The 18,368-nt window shown below is 42.1% G+C and overlaps 1 protein-coding gene across 1 annotated transcript in view; it reads right to left on the reverse strand.

The window, feature by feature from the left end:
• Positions 1–18,368, reverse strand: part of PKHD1 (PKHD1 ciliary IPT domain containing fibrocystin/polyductin) — a 306,693-nt gene that overhangs the window by 182,067 nt on the left and 106,258 nt on the right. Inside the window, exons 18-19 of the mRNA XM_039532757.1 lie at positions 4,791–4,998; positions 2,565–2,722 (exon numbers count right to left, since the gene is read on the reverse strand). Coding sequence (XP_039388691.1) covers positions 2,565–2,722; positions 4,791–4,998 — 366 coding nt within the window. The remainder of the gene's footprint in view (positions 1–2,564; positions 2,723–4,790; positions 4,999–18,368) is intronic.

Here is an 18,368-nt window from a genome sequence, read left to right on the forward strand (position 1 = left end):
TCTGTTCAGTTCTAAGTAGATCTGTGCCTGGGAAAGATGAATTTGACATTGATTTACTTTGGGTCAGATTCGTGAAAAGGCGATTGGGCATGGATGTATTTGAATTAAACTGCAATGAGAATACTTCAAAATTCTTTATGAACATTAGCTCTTCACAGTACCTCTCAGAGGTGTAAGTAAAAACTATTACCCCCACCTGGAAAGTGGGGAAAGTGAGACACAGAGCTTAAGTAGCAACTTGCTCAGGGTCAAAGATGGAAGCAGGGCTCCATGACTGGCACTCAGATCACACCCTCTCTCTTGTTGGCAGAGGTTAGAGAGGATTTAAATGGGATTGAGTATGAACAATTCCCTTGTCCCTAGAGCAACCATCCTGACATTATAATCAAAGAGGCTGATACTGCACAGAGCTCAGTTTCATCTGCAATTTGACACCATCAGCTCAGGGATTTGATACTTGTCCCTAGAGATGGCTCTTCCAGGTCAGACATGAGGCACACGGGTGGGTAGCATATGGAGATTTGTACTACCACTGCCCAAGCTGTGCCCGTTCTGAGGCTACAGAGAGATTTTCAGTCTCCAATGCTGTCTGGTCACTTTTAACAGCACGATTTTATTTATTTTCTTTTATTTTTAAGACAAATCTGTAACAACAAAATCCCACTGTGACGCTAGCAACCGAGGTGCCAGCTCATGCCAGAGCTGCAGGGCAATTCACTTGTATATTAGTATAGATAAAAGTGGTTGTTAAATGTAGAAGAGTGTATTTGGTGCTTAAACGTCATGAAAACGAGTGGGATGTTACGTGCATTGTTTTCACTTATCTGTATCCTGGTATAATGGAGTAGCAAACACGTACATTGTATACACCCCTGTAATTAAGTAACCCACCAAACAAGCCATCAAATGAGAAAGAAGCCTTGTGCAATTCAAACAAAGAACTTTAACAGAAAAGAGCTCATTTCGAAGCAAGTGGGCATTGTGTGTGATGATCGGAGGTCAAAGACTCAAAATGCGTTCCTCTCTCCGTCACCAGAGGAAAAGCCCACATGGCTTCTCACAGCTTGTTTTCGGTGAGAAGAAGCTATAAATATGGATTCCAGGAAAGATCCCACATCTCTGGACTATTTGGACTCTTACAGGGAAGTGTACCAGATGCAAAGCAGAGTCCCCAGAGACTATCTGGGAATCCTGAAAAGGCTTTTGGGAAACTGGCAGTTTATTACATCCCTGCCGCCATTTGGAATTACAAACTGTGACTCACCTGTACATATATTTTACCTGCCTTAATCTCTCATTAACTCTCACTTCCTTTTCTTAACTAATAAAGCTTTAGTTAGTGTACTACAGAATTGGCTACCGGTGTTGTCTTTGATGTAAGATCTAGAGATCTGGAGTAAGTAATTAGTCGCTTGGGACTGGGAGCAACCTAAATGTGATGTGATTTTTGGTTTAAATGACCTTTTATCACAAAGTCCAGTTTGTCTGGGTGGCAAGATAGAACTGGAGAATCTAACAGGACTGTCTGTGACTCTATAAGACTGGTATAAGTGATCCAGGAATTCACATTTGTTACTGATTTGATGAAATCAAATTATAGAACACACCACCAGATTGGGGGTGTCTGCCCTGTTTTCTGACAGTCTGCCCTGAGGTAGGCACTCACAGTCATGAGCCACTCCAGACAATCTGACACCCACCCAAACTATCTTGTTATTCCTCTGACAACCACAGCTTCACTCTAACACAAATAAAACCACTCCAACTCCTCCCACTCCTACTGCATATCAATGACAATATTCCTGGGTGCCAAAGTAAACCCATGGGGCTGTACCAGCAATTGGCTGCTGCATACCAAATGAAGTCTTGTGTCAAAAGTTTAAAGCAGCCAGAATTTTAGTTTTAAAGGAAAGCATGTGCAGTCAGCAGTCCTAATTATCACCCCAAATTACAGTCATTGGGTGTGGTTCTGCTCTCTTCTATGCAGGAACCCCTGGGTGAACCAGGAACCCCGCCCTGCAAGTCAGTGGAGTTATACAGGCATAAAAACCACTGTAAGTGAGAGGAAATCAAACCAATTATCTTTATTTGACCAGGTTTTCCAAATGCATTTAGTAACATCTCAGTATTCTACACTCAAGAGTATAAAAAGGATTGGGAGATTTTCTTTAAGTCACTACCTAGTAAACACAATTAAAAGTTTAACATAATATGTACATGGAAACATTATTTTCAAAAGATATCCTCTTTTTTACCACTTTAGGCTCATTTAAAAAAGGTGGTGGTGGGGGGTTTCCGAAGATGGCTTGCAACAACAACATGAGGATAACACATCTGCAAGATAACAAGGAAATTCAGTTCAACTCCTGTGACTTCATACTTTCATGTCAAACAATGTCTGGAAAGATAAGTTCACTTTCCTGGTGCTGAGTGGGCTTCAAAGTTATTCTGTTCAGAAGGCTTTCTAACAAAATGATATATCATAATGTGATGTCAAAGTAAGAATACTGCCTTTATTTATTTATTTTCCTTTGAACATGTCTCTATCCAAATAATCTTCTTACCTCCTGATACACCTGCTTCAGCACACGCCCTTAGGTGGGACATCCTCTCTCTGGTGAGGTTTCCTCGAACAACAATTCTCCTGCTAAGCAATGCCACAACAGCTTTCAGAGCAAAGCGCTGCCCATGCACCCACTCTTCTCCAGAGCTGTGAGGGTACCTATACAAAGCATAGCAACAGCCACAAGAACATGACTGCCAGAACGTCTGCAGGAAGCATCTGTTCATCTTGAGCTTAGAGATGGAAACTTCACAATTCAGAGCTGGGTCTAAACTAGTTTTGTTAAGTTCCAGGGTCTAGCTCTGAGTCCATCTCTATTTCATAACTACAACAGCAAATTCCTGTGAATTATAAAAGGGTTTGGGAGTATGGAAAGACTCTGGTTGGTTTAAAAAGGTTTCAACATGTTCTATGCACACACATAAAAAAATCAGAATTAAATCTGAATCCACCAGGTTCCTTCATTATGACCATAACTCACATCAGGTTCATAGAAAAGTTCACCAAGAGTGACCCAGGCTGAGCTTCAAGAGTATGAGCCAAGTGATGCTCTCAGGTGACATCTGTATATTTCAGACAATTGTGGTATGGGACCCAATTCTATTGCCATTGCAATCATTGGCAACTCCTCACTGGCCTCACTAGTTTAGTAATAGTTTTGTTGCAGTTTTATACGTTTGAGCTTTGTTCATTTATTCCATCCCATCTCTATCCTATTCAGAAATATAGCTGGTCAAAGAAAAGGGGGGTGCGTGGGAGGGGAACAGATAATTTTGATTTTTGGTGGAAATTCATATAATAAAATATTTTAGCCAAAACCCAACATATTTCTAGTTGGAAATGTTGCCATGGTATTTCAGGACAGTTTTAGTTTGAGTGCCTCATGCTCCTATCCTCTTCTGTAGGCCAGGCTCCCTTGTTGGACTACATCCCCCATGCTGCAACATGGTCTCCTCTCTTAAAGACAGGAGCTGCTGAATTACCTGAGTCCCAAGCCCTGGTACATCATGGGAGATGCAGTTTGGCCAGGAGTCCAGTGAATACAGCCGATTAGGGACAGGAGACAATCAAACTACAGCTCCTGAGAGGCCCTGTAGCGGCATTTCCAAATCAAAATATTTTGGTTTGGGGCATTCAGTTAGTCAACATCAACACCACCACCACCACAAAAATCAAATTTTTCCAGACACTTTTTGCAAAAATTTTCATTTCGTCAAAAGCCCAATTTTCCAGTGAAAAACAGTTTCATTGGAAAATTGTTGACCAGCCCTATTCAGAATATATTGGGCCCTAATGAACTCCAAATATTGCTTTTCTTGGCCAGCATTTTTCAGGCAACTAGAGACCAAATGTAGGACTTACGATACCCACCCCTACCACACATTATTTTACTCTGTACCCCACTTTAATAATTAAGGGCATCAACCTCTAGTAACCCGAGAAGACTCTGTAATGTTATCTCCACCATGGAAGCATAGACTACCAGCACTGGGCAACCAGGACCATCTCAGACACCACTATCCAAAAAGAATGGACATTTTTATTACACTTGGGTTGGTTGTTTTATTTTTGTAATGCCCCAGCTGTATGTGCCCTGGCAAAGAAAAGGAAAATTAAACCAAAACAAATATGCTCAATGTCCAATAGGGTCATAAGAAATAAATGTTACCTAATTCAGCTTTGCACATTCTACTCTCCTGCTCAGAATAATTTTTTTTTAAATGCGTTCAGTAAAATATCATCAGAAGGTTTGGGGGGGGGGTTCATTATCATAAATAAGCTGGTTTTGTGCCTGAGGTTGTAGAGTTTTTCATAACAGTTTTGAAGGTTTAATTGCTATGAAAAAGCTCTCTACAGATTGTTCAAAGTCCACTGGCTGGTTCTTGGTTTGCTCTTGATGCACACTGGAATGTATCGTTATAGGGTGATGTCACCGTTTTTGTAAAACTTCACAAAGAAAGGTATTTCTATAGTACTGTCATCATTTTATATTGGAATTGCTGAGATTCCTGAACCTGACTCCCATGCTTTACTGACTTTTTTTCTACAAATGAAAAATAATCTGCAATAATTTAAAGAAGCTTAACTATTCTGGATTAATTCTTATTCTGGAATAAGAGCATCTACATAGGGAGTTAATCAGGAAGAGTTAATCAAGAATAACTTCCTGTGTCGACAAATCACAAGTTAGCTACCTGTTGTTGGGATTCCCCCAAGACCCACTTACCTGAGAGGTGATCTAAGGTAGACTTCAGTGTTGTTCACTGCCTCAATTGTGACAATTTCCTCTTGCCGATACGAATCTCCAAGACCGGTTCCACTCACAATAACTTCATCCCCAGGCTGCCAGTCGACAGGCTCCTCTAGGAATATCCTAGAGTCGTTAACGCAAGCTGCTGACTTCAGGTGTGTGGACACCACTTCTGGCACCCAACCTAGGAATGATACATGAAGAAATGAACTGGGTAGTTATCAGTCACAAAGGAGGACTCGACAAATCACATTAGCTGGGTGCTTAGAATATACTGACTAGTCATTCAGACTATGACCAGGAGTACACTAAAAAGTTACTAACCCAGCTACATTGCTCAAGGGGTGTGAAAAATCCATACCCCTGAACAACGTAATTAAGTGTAGATAGTGCTAGGTCGGAAGAATTGTTCCAATGACGTAGCTACCACCTCTCAGGGAGGTGTATTAACTACAGCAATGGGAGCACTTGTTACCCAGGGTTCTTTCAACCCAAATCTCTTGGTAACTTTTACTTTGTGCAAGGAGGTGTCAGGAAATAAATCAGGGGACACACAGCCGGCTGACCGATAGATGGCTGGCACAAACAGGACAGCACAAGAGCGCTTTCACTTAAAGCTAAACTTTACTTAGTCTCAAGCACTTACACACATCCACAACAGATTAGTAAAACACCCCCAACCCTTGATAATTAACAAAGCTCTGTGTGGCTCTCGAGTGAAATAGTGGCAGGCTTCTGGTGAACAAATCTTCTGTTTGCCGGTGGGGACCACAAGATGTATCCAGAGAGAGATTCCAAAAAGAGTCCAAAACAGTCCCCAAATGAGTTCAACTATCTCAAGATTTTACCCCTTATTTATACATTAGTAATAGAATGACATGTCCCTTAAAGAAAACTTGTTAAGCAAGCAGTTCCAATGGGAAAGCAAGAGGCTCCTTCTGATTATTGATTAACCAGGTATGGGTTTTTCCAGAGTTTGAAGACTTGAGACCCCAATAGACATTCCTGGGGCACATCCTGCTCTTTTAAAATGCATATATCAGCAACTTCAACACAATTCTTATCAGGAAGGATGCGGGGTCAAGCTGCCATTTCTGTGGCACCCCAAAACTCCCCCCCCCCTCAGCCTTGGTCAAGCTGAGATTGCTGAATGTCCAATTTATAGCTTGCTGATGAGGCCACCTTTAACAATAAGCCATAGTGGTTTCAGGCACTTTACTGGTTTGCCAAAGTCTCCCCGTACACACTCTCCCCGTTGCTGTAGCGTGTCTACACAGAAGTGCTGCAACTGAGCCACTGTAGCGGTTTAAGTGTAGACATAGCCTTTGCTACAGTCAATCACCGACTTGCAGCTATAGCAGTGGATAGACTAATTCTGCAAAAGAGTATCTGTGATCATTTGTTGGATTACTAAAACAGAAACATTGTCACAGCGAATTCATGGTTTTCCCACTTTATTGATTTCATTTGCTGCAAATATTTGAACAAGTGTGGTTGGTTGTTCAAAAGGATGTTTGTGGAAAGCGAAAGCGTTGTGAAGATCCATGAGAATGAGTGTTTGTGCCTGATGCGTTTGCATAGCCATCTCTAAATCAGAGAACAGAAAGAATACCATGGCCCATATATTCAAGAGACTAGTGATTGCCCTCCAACTGGGAAAATCTGGCCATTGTAAGCTATAATTAAAAAAAATACTGCATTGTTAATGATATTGCAGTGCTATACACAATTACTGTCATTTTCCTGAACGTTTTTGTTGCATTTTTGTTTTTTGTTTTACACATTTATATGGAAAATGTCTCTCCAAATCCCAATCTACATTATTACATTCAAACAATCTAAATTCCTCATAAGTTTCCATTTCATATGATCTGCTTCCTTGCTTCCTGTCCTGAACTGTTGTGCAACGAAGTGGGGTGCTGTTGAAGGGTTGCCATGTTCTGTGCAAGAGATGGCTGCACATAGGTGTCCTGGGATCCTTCTGGATGAAATGCACCAGATATGGTACATAACAAATATCTTGATCATTTTGGCTTTTAAAACCATTTGAAAAAAGCCTCTGGCCAGAATAAACCTGCCAGGAACTGAATATGGTTTAAATAATATGTTGATGAATAACTATTAAAATAAAGTGAGGCATTGCCTTTATCTCTTGATTATACCATCTCTCCACGCTGCTTTGGGAATCCTGTCTTAACCCTCTAATATGGATACTTATCTAGACAGAACCTTAATGTGGATATGACTTAATGAGTTAAAATTGTCTCAACAAAGAAATGTTGGGAATATACTTATAGTATAGGCAACCTTCGGCACATGGCCCATCAGGTAATCTGAAGACGGGCCGCGAGACATTTTGTTTACGCTGACCATCCCTGCGCCTGCCACTTCCTGCAGCTCCCATTGGCTGGGAACGGCAAACCATGGCCACTGGGAGCTGGGAGGGGGCCGTGCCTCCAGATGATCAATGTAAACAAAATATCTCACGGCCCGCCTTTGGATTACCCTGATGGGCCGCGTGCCAGAGGTTGCTGACCCCTGTGATAGTACAAGTATCTCTCTGAAGATGGCCTCTAAGGATTTGTCTACATGTGAAACACTACAGCAGCTGTGCCACTGTAGCTCTTCAGTGTAGACACTGCCTATGCTGATGGTGTTGGTTTTGTAGTGGTTGTTGAAAAATAAGATTTAGATGACAATGACATTTTTCGTCATTATTCAACAATGCCAATTTTTTGACAATGACTTTTGTGTCTTTTTTGCTAATAAAATTTTGAAGAAAATTTTTCCACATATTTCTGAATGTTTTTGAAATTTTGAAAATTTTCCATAAAAATGAGGAAAAAAACCCACGCTCTGACTTTTTGTAGTTATTTTATTTTTTATTTTTCTCACTTTCTCCCCCTGCAAGTAAGTAAATAAGTGACAGAAGGGAAGTGAACAAACAATCAAAATGCATTTTTAAAAATGAAATAAAAATTGTTATTTAGAAAAAAATGCATTTAAAACCTTTTGTCCACAACATGGAGGAAAAATCATAAAATTTTGAACACACAAACCCTTCCTTTTTTCCAGGAAAAATAATGTTAAGCTCCACTTAATACAGGGGTTCTCAAACTGGTGGTCAGGACCCCTCAGGGGATTGCGAGGTCATCACTTGAGGGGTTGCGAGCTGTCAACCTCCACCCCGAACCCGGCTTGCCTCCAGCATTTATAATGGTGTTAAATACACCTCTACCTTGATATAACGCGACCTGATATAACACGAATTTGGATATAACGCGGTAAAGCAGCTCTCCGGGGGTCAGGGCTGCCCACTCCGGCGGATCAAAGCAAGTTCAATATAACACAGTTTTACCTATAACGCGGTAAGATTTTTTGGCTCCCAAGGACAGCGTTATATCGAGGTAGAGGTGTATATTAAAAAGTGTGTTTAATTTATTAGGGAGGTTGCACTCAGAGACTTGCAATGTGAAAGGGGTCACCAGGAAAACAGTTTGAGACTTAATACACTTATTCACTAATCCTCACAGTAGCTTGCTGAGATAGATCCTAGAGGTATCCCCAAGTAGAAGGGTAAAAGGAGACATAGACCCAAACCCTGGGCCTGATGGTGTCAATGACAAATCTTCCGTTGACTTCAAAGGAAGCATGTTTGGGGCCCTGGAGAGGCAAAGTTACACCATCCTTAGGCTACGCACTAAATCAGTGGTAAAGTTGGGAACAGACTTCTGGCTTCCAGTCCCTCACCCTGATAAGTGGACACACTCCAAAGCCCACAGTCACCAATCCTTTTCAGTCCAGTGCCTTCCCCACTTTGCCCTTCTTTCTTCGCTAGATGACGTTTGCTCTAACTTTTTACATTCCCTTTTCTCCAGCAGACATTCAAACAGACGTGTCCAGTGAGATCCGACTTGTGCAACAGCATCGGGGAGAGCATGTGGCACATATTCAACCTCCTATGATACATTTTCCCTCACTCCTTTGCAATAGATCATAATTTACCGTTAGCCCACAGAGAGTTGTCCTCCCTGGTTGTACTAAAGAAAAGTAATAATACCAGAAATCACCAAGGGTAGATGTTGCATCCAATAAATCATTTTTTCAAATTATTTTAAGCAAGCTTTCCTCTTAGTTTCCGCTTTTGTTTTCTGTGAGCCCTCTGTCTGCCAGCCTGATTTTTCTCTCACTTGCAGTAGGGTAAGTCTGGAGTAACTGCACTGAAGTCAATAGATTTACACTAGCATGACAGACAACTCAGGCATTTACAGCCTGTTATTCTGAACCATCTTTGAATGCCTTCTGTGTGTATGAATGGGACAGTATGTTTCCAGCTTGGCTTACTGTAAGGACCAGGGCATGGGCAATCAGGACTAACATGCAAGTCAGGAGCCAGAAACTAGAGCCAGGAGGACATAGCCAGAGATAGAACCAAGGGTCAGGCCAAGGATCGGACGTAGGGCATATGAGCATGGCCCTGGAGTGAGGCAGGTAAGCAGGAACCAGAAGCAGATGGATATCTGGGATAAGGAGGGCAGGAACAGAATGGAAGGCAGGGCTCAGGATACAAGCAAGGATGCAGAGCCTCAAAGCAGTAGACAGCCACAAATTCACCTAGATGCTCAGACAGCTTCCTGTGCCTTCTTCTGGCTTAAATATTGCATTTGAGCCAATTGGCGGGGCCAGACATCTCTCCCAATCAGGAGTTCTTGGCCAGCTCAAGTCCTACCTGCTCCCTTTTCCAGTAGCTCTAAAAAGCTTCAGGGTGGCAGCTGCCTGGGGTACTGCAGGCCTGGGTTCAAAACCCAGAATTGATTACTGTTTAAAGTTTTTTTTTTCCCCATATGGAGTCAAAGGTTCCATAATTACACCCAAGCTTTACTAAAGAGAAAAATCAACCCATTAAGGAACAATTTTACCCTATTTGTTGTTTGTTTTTTAATGATACTTAAAAAACAAAATAACTTGCTAATTATTCTCCTACCCTACTAGAGTGCTCATGGGAGAAGTGGACTAGCAGGCAGTTGAGGTTAGTATCATTGGTGGAGCACCAGGTGAAGAAAGGGACACAACATAAGATGTATGTGACAGCCTGGAGGCAGGGCCGGCTCCAGGCACCAGCGCAGGAAGCAGGTGCTTGGGGCGGCCAATGGGAAGGGGCGGTACGTCCAGGTTTTCAGCGGCGGGTCCCTCAGTCCCTCTTGGAGGGAAGGACCGGCCGCCAAATTGCCGCCGAAGAATTAGGCTTTTTTTTCCTTTTGCTGCTTGGGGCGGCAAAAAAGCTGGAGCTGGCCCTGCCTGGAGGCCTCAGGCTCCTACCAAACTCCGTCCCAAAGAGGAGCAGAAGAGAAGTCCTCCAAATGTCCTAGAGTAGTTCTGGGGAAGTAGCCAATTAGAGCCCAGCAGGCTAGTATAAAAAGAGCTGCAGGACTCTAATGAATTCAGTTCCTTGTTGGAGCTGGAGGGGCATGGATGGTGTGGACTTAGGACAGAGCCACGATGGCAGAGACTGGGGTCGAGGTTCAAGAAGGAGCTCTGGGCTGGCTGCTGGGACTCAACCAGGAAAAGGCCCTGAGGTAAGGTGAAGAATGTGTTGGAGCCACGGGGAAGTGGGCAGTGATGCAGTTTATTTAAAGAGATGTGGCAGATGGCTGCTATCTATAGGGTCCCTGGGCTGGGACCTGGATCTGTCGGGGGGCCTGGGTTCACCCCAACAGCCATGGAGGAAATGGCTTGGACTTTGAGGCACCCCAGAAGGGGAACTGAATTCTTTTAGTGGCCCAGCAGGAGAGTTGGGGACAGAAAGGTCCAAAGAGAGCAAAGACATTGCCTCCAGGGAGGGAGTCCTTGGGCACTGCTCCATATCAGAGCAGGGACAATTTGAGAGAGCCCAGAAGGGGCTGAGACACACCTCAAAGCGAGGTAGTGTGATAGGCCCTGTTGGACTGATTGAGGATCCAGCCCAGGGATAGGTCTGCAGATAAAGAGACGTTACAGAGTCCAACCGGGGGCCTAACTCGGAAGGGGTTTGTTTGTTTTGCAGGTGGACAGAGTGTGACTTGGCCAGAGGGCTGAGTCACCAAAGACCCGCCTGACAAGTGTGGCAGCTGACAGGGGAACCATGAGCGGAGGCAACTGAGGAAAAAACAGCAAGCATGCATAAGCTCAACTTGGAGGTGGGTGGGTGCTCATGAGAGATGAGTGCCAACTCTCTGTAAAACGTGGGCTGATTATCCTTCCTTTGTCCCATATATTTAGTGTGTCAACCCGAGATTCTCTTATGTGTTTCTGCAGTGCATAGCACAATAGGACCTTAATCTCTGTAGAGGCCTGCAGGCTCCCTGTGAGAGTATTCAGATGGCCATTGTACATTTGTAAAAATATTCACAAATTTCAAAAGTTTCTTGGATTTTAGGGCACAAGATTATTGACACAGAAAATTACATTGGGGGACTGCGTTTCTTCGCTATTTGCCATCCACATAGAGAGCAGAAAAAAAATACCAGAAAACTACTCACACATCAGAGATTATAAACAGCAAAACTCAGGAAGCAAACAGTTTTGAAGAAACTCGCAGACTAGAAAAGAAAGTGTCTGAACTATCCAGTGAGTACTTACGAATAATACAAATAAACCTAAAGAAATCAGGATGAGTTTGCAAACTATCTGCAGACAGAAAGAAGAGCTAGAAGTGGCAGGAGTTTCATTTGCAATGAATAATCTGACCACTGGACGAATCCATAGCAGAAGAATACTGGGGAAAGTGTTACGGGGTAATCTTGCATTGCTGCTGCTGGTGGTGTACTTCCTGCTTGGGAGATAAGTAGAAGACAATGTCATTCTGCAGGGCTGATGTAATGTTATAGTGGTGTCAGTCCCAGGATATTAGAGAGACAAGGTGGGTGAGGTAATATCTTTTACTGGGCCAATTTCCATCGGTGAGAGAGACAGGCTTTTGATCTACCCAGAACTCTTCCTCAGGACCTGAAGAAGACCTGTGCGTAGCTCAAAAGCATGTCTCTCTCATCATCAAAAGTTGGTCCAATAAAAGATAATACTTCACCCGCCTGGTCATTCTGCAGGACTGCCAATCTGGCACCTTTCACAACTGCTGACCTCACTTAAAAGAAATTTCTTCCAAGCCCTGATCCTGCAATATCAGCCAATTACATTTTGCAGAAACAGTGTCAGGGACAATAATACATTATAAAATAAAGACATGAAGCAACTGTCAATACACTAAAAACTAACTCACTAGTCCACACCGTAAAATGTGGTTTTATAGAGCACCTCTCAGACTCGATGCAATGCAACTTTGTTTGGTCAAGTGTTTTTCATATAAACTGCATCCCAAACCACTTTACAGAGCTAAATAATAAAGAGAGCAGGCAGTAGGTGGGATAAAATACAGACAGCATGGTGCTGTGACATTGTAGGGCAAATTAATTAAAGCCTATAGGTGGGAGTTCCAAAAGTAACTCAGGGATTTCATTGCCAACTTCCAAAAGGAGTTGAGTGTCCAGCTCCCCAAGGCATAATGGAAAAATCAAGCCTCACAGTCATAAGGCAACACAAAGAGGGAGACAGAAATTAAGAAGCATGAGCAAGGGAGACAATGTATTATTTATGGCAAGGTTTCAAAGGGTGGGGGGGTGAGCTGATACAGCGCAGAGATGCAGGGAAGGCTATTTTGGCTAGTGACGCTGCAGAGATGAAGACTCTTGCGCCAAGCTATAGCGTGACACTACAGAGTGGAGGTTGATCCTAGATAAGTAAAAGGAGCAGGAAGTAGAGGCCCAGATCCTCAACTTCTGCAAATCAGCTTCAATGGAGCTACGCTGATTTAAACCAGCTGAGGAGCTGGCCAAGAACATCAGATTGAAACAGGCAAATCCAGGGAGGGGCCTAATTTGCCAGTGCTGTGCACCTGTACTCCAGCGCAAAGTGGGTGCAAGATGCCCCCAGGTCAGTCTGGCAGCATTTTACATCCACTTTGCACAGTGTAAATGATGACGTGAGTGCAGGGCAAAGCTGAATCAAGCCCAGGGAGAGCAATTTTGACCAGAATCCTGAAATGAATGGGAGCCAACAAGTTATCCGAGGACGGGGATGACCTACTTCACTGTGTATTTGAGAAAGGTAGACAATAGCTTTCTCGAAGCGCTGAAATCTGGAGACTTGGGACTTTTGAGGGCTACAGGGAAGGGAGCTCCATCCAGCGGTCATGAGTGTGATTTTTTTGTAAGGGACAATGCAAGAGGAGATGCCACGGATGAGGATTTCACCAGAAGTGGACTCAAGGGAATTGAATACATCGGCAGTTTTGAACAAGTAATAAGTGGCAGATTTGCAGAGCTGGGAGTTGAGGGCAACAGAAGGAAAATCCAGGAGCAAGGTTACCACCAAGGCTGCGATCAGTGGAGTCAAATGACAAAGGGAGAAAAACAAATAATCATGTGTTTAAGTCCAAGGGCCCACATGGTGTCCTCAATAGGGATGACTTACTGAAGCTGGCCCTTTCTGAATAAAGTTGTAGAAGGTTGGGGGTGCAATGTCTGAGCACACAATAGCTGTTCTATTTGCCAGAACAGTCACTAATATTCCACTAGCTAACTCATCCTTAGACAAAGTGTTTAACATTTATTTAATGATACCTCTCTGATAAGCCTCTCTGCTTCTCTTGAAAAAAAATGTATTTCTGTCTCACTTTCCTTCAGCTAAAGGTCTCAGACCTAAATGCTTCTCATGGACCAGATGACTATCCTCCTCTTGGAGGACTGTATTAAATCAGGGAGATTTAAGCAAGTGTTTAAATGCTGAATAAGGGTGTACTTGCGTACATGCTTAATGCTTTTCCAAATCAGGGCCAAAGAGACTCTCTCATGATACAGGAGTGTTCTCCTGCCCTTTATATGAAGTTCCAGGAGTACTGATAACTCCAACATGAAGGGGACTTTGGTACAACATCCATCTGATTCAAAGGATCTCACCCATTATCATAGCATCTCCTAGAGTACTCTACCAAAGTGCCAGCAGTCAGTATCCACCCTGATGGGTCTTGGGCAAATACTTGGGACAATCTTTCGGTGATGGCTCTGTTGCCAAACTTCATGCCAGTGCAAAGTGCGGGGGTAAGATATTACTGACAGAATAACCATTTTCACAAGGATCACGGCAATGGGGAATCTGGCCCACTGAGCCATCCTGTCTCACAGCCATCAGCTGCACTAGGAAGCGTTGTCAGCATCTGCCTACTTGCATTCTTTTACTGGCAGCAGGATCATCATTATTATTCATTTTCCTTCTTTTATTGAGTGAACCTCATGAATTTTTAGCACTCCCATAAAAGAAAGACTGACAGCTGCTGACAGAGGGCCAAGCCGGGTGATATTTTTTTTTCCCTCAGAACACTGCAATCTTGGCTCACAGCAACTCATGTGTGTGTGTGTGCGTGTGTGTGTGTGCGCGCCATGTTTAAACAGTATAGAATCTTGTAGAGAAACATTCCAAGGGTACGCAATGTTGATACTAAGTGGAACAAAACATTTTTTTTTCATTCAAAACATTTTTGATGAAAAACGCCCTTTCTGGGGAAACAAAGTTTTAAAGACTTTTTCCCCCCATAAAATCTTCTGGTTTTGTTTTTTTTCTGTGAAAAAACCCAAACTGCAAAATATGTTGGTTTGGGCTTTTTGCCCCTTATTTTTCATTTTTTCCTTTCTCTCCCCCCCCCCTTTTGTCCCCATTTTTCCTTTTTGTCACTGGAAGATGACTAAACTACAGAAGAAAGGAAAGGAAAAAACAAAACCATAAACGCAATGTTCTTTTGGATTTCAAATATTATATACTTTTTTTCTATTTTTTTAAACAAAAAACAATTTTTTTTAATTTGGGGGGGCATTTAAAAAAATTATGATAATTTGACATTTTTTTCCACAAAAAAATACTTACCATTTTCACATCAGCTCTATTAATAAGCAGAACTGGCTGAAAAAATTGTATTGAAACTTTTGCTGATGGAAAAATTGGGTTTTCAAGGAAATGAATTTTTTTGTGGAAAGTGTCTGGTTTTCTGAGATAATTTTTTATTTTACATTGAAAAATTGATTCCCCTCCTCAGTTTTTGCCTGAACATTTTGGGGTATTGAGTTTTCATTTTTTCAATGGAAAGGCGAAAATTTCCACTGAAAACTGCCAAAACCCAAATCGTTTCATTTTTATCTAATTTTCCACAAAAAAAATCCCATTTTCTGACCACATATACAATTAGAGTTATTACTCTCATATATTTTCTTGAATTGATGACACAGTAGTGATATAGTAGTTATTTGTACATTTGTACATTAGGAGTAAAAGAACAACTGGGTACAAAATCTTCTATGTCTAACTTTAAAATGTTTGGTGGGGGTTTCCTAGTAAAAGTGAGCTTAAACCTAGCAGATTCTTCATTTCTCCCCCTGCACAACTGAAAAGGTGGAAGACCTGATCCTTAACTCACAGAAATCAACATACCTCCATTGGCATAAACTGCACCTCATCAACCCTCAGTGGACCAGGATCAGAGGTGTAGAAAAGTGGCACAGAGTTTCCTTTCTCCCCTCAGCTGTATCAAGTGTGAGGATTGAGCCAACTAACTTCAATGGGGTTAGTACAGAGAGTTTGACACCAGTGTAGCTGAGAGCAGAGTATGACTACTTGCAGTGGTAGAGACTGAAACAGTGAATCCAAACCTGACTATAGAGAGCAACGTTAAGTAACATGGATGTCCTAACATCTCTGTTACAGAAAGTAATGCTCTGGGGCTCAAACAACAAACGTTTTACTACATGGCCTGCAATTTGACTTTAAAATAGTTCAGTCGTTGATAGTCTGGTAGTCATTGATTTTTTTTTCCACTTCACTGCTCAATAACAAACCAGGGAAAAACAACAAGGAGTCCTTGTGGCACCATAGAGACTAACAAATTTATTTGGGCATAAGCTTTCATGGGCTAGAACCCACTTCATCGGATGCATGAAGAGAAAAATACAGGAGCAGGTATAAACACATGAAAAGATGGGGGTTGGTTTACCAAGCGTGAGGTCAGTCTAATGAGATAAATCAATTAACAGCAGGATACCAAGGGAAGAAAAATAACTTGTGCAGTGGTAAGAGAGTGGCCCATTACAGACAGTTGACAAGAAGGTGTGAGTAACAGTAGGGAAAAAATAGTATTGGGCAAATTAAGTTTAGGTTTTGTAATGACCCAACCACTCCCAGTCTTTATTCAGGCCTAATCTGATGGTGTCCAGTTTGCAAATTAATTCCATTTCTGCAGCTTCACATTGGAGTCTGTATTTGAAGTCTTTTTGTGGAAGAATTCCCACTTTTAGGTCTGAGTGGCAATTCTTCAACAAATGCTCATCTCCCTAGGCTCTGTTCCCTCCAAGGTACCGATCCCAAGGAGAACTCCCCATGAAGATCAAGGATGGGTGGTGGATGGTCCCTTGGAGATGGCTGAGGTCTGTGTCTGCGGGCCCAAGAAAAGACTGTGCACAGAGAATTCCTTCAGCATGCTCTCTGTCTTTCTGCTAGCATTTTCCTTTGATAACAAAGCATACGATAGAAATATCCGTGATGGGGAAAATACCTGTTTAATGACCGGGTATCACTGATGGAAACAGGTAGATGTGCTTTTTGAAGACAGGAGGATACTGGTCACAAAGCCGCTGTGATTTATCAAAGTTCTTCTTCACCAAAAGGACTCCACTACAAACACTCAAAAGTGCTGAAAAATAGATGACTCTGTAGAGCTCCTTAATTATTTAAATTCATTTTTAATAATTAACTGAGCTCAGGAAAACAAATCTTGAGATTTGAAGCAACAGCTCCACAGTTAAAGGGACAATCAGATACTTTAGACCCAAAATTTAGATTTGGGTAAAGAGGGAATAAAATAGACTACTAAACTAATTAATAGAAATGTATTTAAATACTGAACCCTGAAGAGCACAGCACAGTGCTACTACAGGTCAGCAAGGGATGAAATTAACTCTAAAGCAGCATGTTAATGTGGATTAAATTATGAAGCTAGGCTCTAGGAACAGTTCATCTCCAATCCTGGCTCTGCTGCCACCTCACACTGTGGTTTTCAGCAAGTCACTTAACCTCACTGTGACTCAGTTTCTCCACCTGCAAAAATAGGATAATAATACTCAACTACCTTCTGGATTAATAGTAAGGGTCAGATCCTGTGAGTACTGACCACACTAAGCTCTTCTTGAACTTAATATCAGCTTTGACTATGCATGAACCCTTAAATTATGCACAGGACTCTCAAAATGTAAACCATCTTATAAGAGCTAAACATCATTCCTGAAAACAAAGCAATGCTGACCTGTTTAGATTCACTCTCCTACGTAAGTGAAGTGAAAAACTTAGACAAAGTGTCAATGGTGACAAGTATGTAGGGAACTAATTCTCCAGTGGCTGGCAGTCTTCTACAGTTGTGCAAAGTGAGTGTAAAACGGTACCATTTGGGCTATGTTAACATTTAAACCTCGACACTCCATTCACCTTTCCTACAATACCAGCAGTATCCTGTAGGCAAAATCCTCATCGCCCTTCAGACAATTAGACCCAGTAAAATCACTAGCTCAGATCCTGGCCCCACTGAAGTCAATAAGAGCTTTGCCATTGACTTCACGAGAGGATTTGGTCTTTACAGAAATGTCTTATAGTACAAGACTTGGGCCCCAATGAAGCAAAGTACATAAGCATGTGCATAACTTTAAGCAGGTGATGAAGTCCATTCTTAAGTGCTTTGCTGAATAAGCATGTGCTCAACTCAGTTGGACTGCTCATGTCTCTAATGCTAAGTGAAAGATAAATTGGGTGAGATAATCTCATTTAATGGACTGTTAACGGAAGGGACAAGCTTTTGAGCTGCACAGAGCACTCCTTCAGGTCTGGAAAAAGTAATCAGAGTGACGCAGCTAAATACAAGGCCGGACAGAATGTTAAGCATACACGGCTAACACATGTTGCAGGAGACCCGTTAAAATGAAGTGGGAAATTAACACCTCTGCAGTCATAGGACAAAGGAGGGTGAGTAAGTTACAAATGTGTTGTAATGAGCCATAAAGGCAGTGTCTCTGAGCCCATGATTTCAGGTGTCCAGAGAGTTATGAATTTAAGTCCCTATGCTCTTTTGAAGGCATTGTGCAGGTTTCCTTGGAGGACAAGAAGTGAGAGATCTGATATGGAGAGATCGCTTTGTGCACACTTTTTGTTAAGCACGTGTTTAATGGCTTAGCTGGATTTGACTTATGACACAGTATTAACCTTACTTCACCTTATTTCTAACACATAGTTCCTGAAGCAATCTGTTGAATACTTTAAGTGTGGAAAACTTGAACATCAGCAGTTGTGTGTGATTATACTGACCGAAATAGGTTTCGGTGACTTCTTTAACGTCTTAGAACATGGAAAATATTAGCGCTGTTTTTTGTTTTGTTTTTCCAAATGGAGGTTCCTAAAAATAGTCAATTGCAGTGATATTTAAGCATCTAAATA

Source organism: Mauremys reevesii, linkage group 3 (genome assembly GCF_016161935.1).
Source record: "Mauremys reevesii isolate NIE-2019 linkage group 3, ASM1616193v1, whole genome shotgun sequence".
In the NCBI taxonomy this organism is placed as follows: Eukaryota; Metazoa; Chordata; order Testudines; family Geoemydidae; genus Mauremys; species Mauremys reevesii.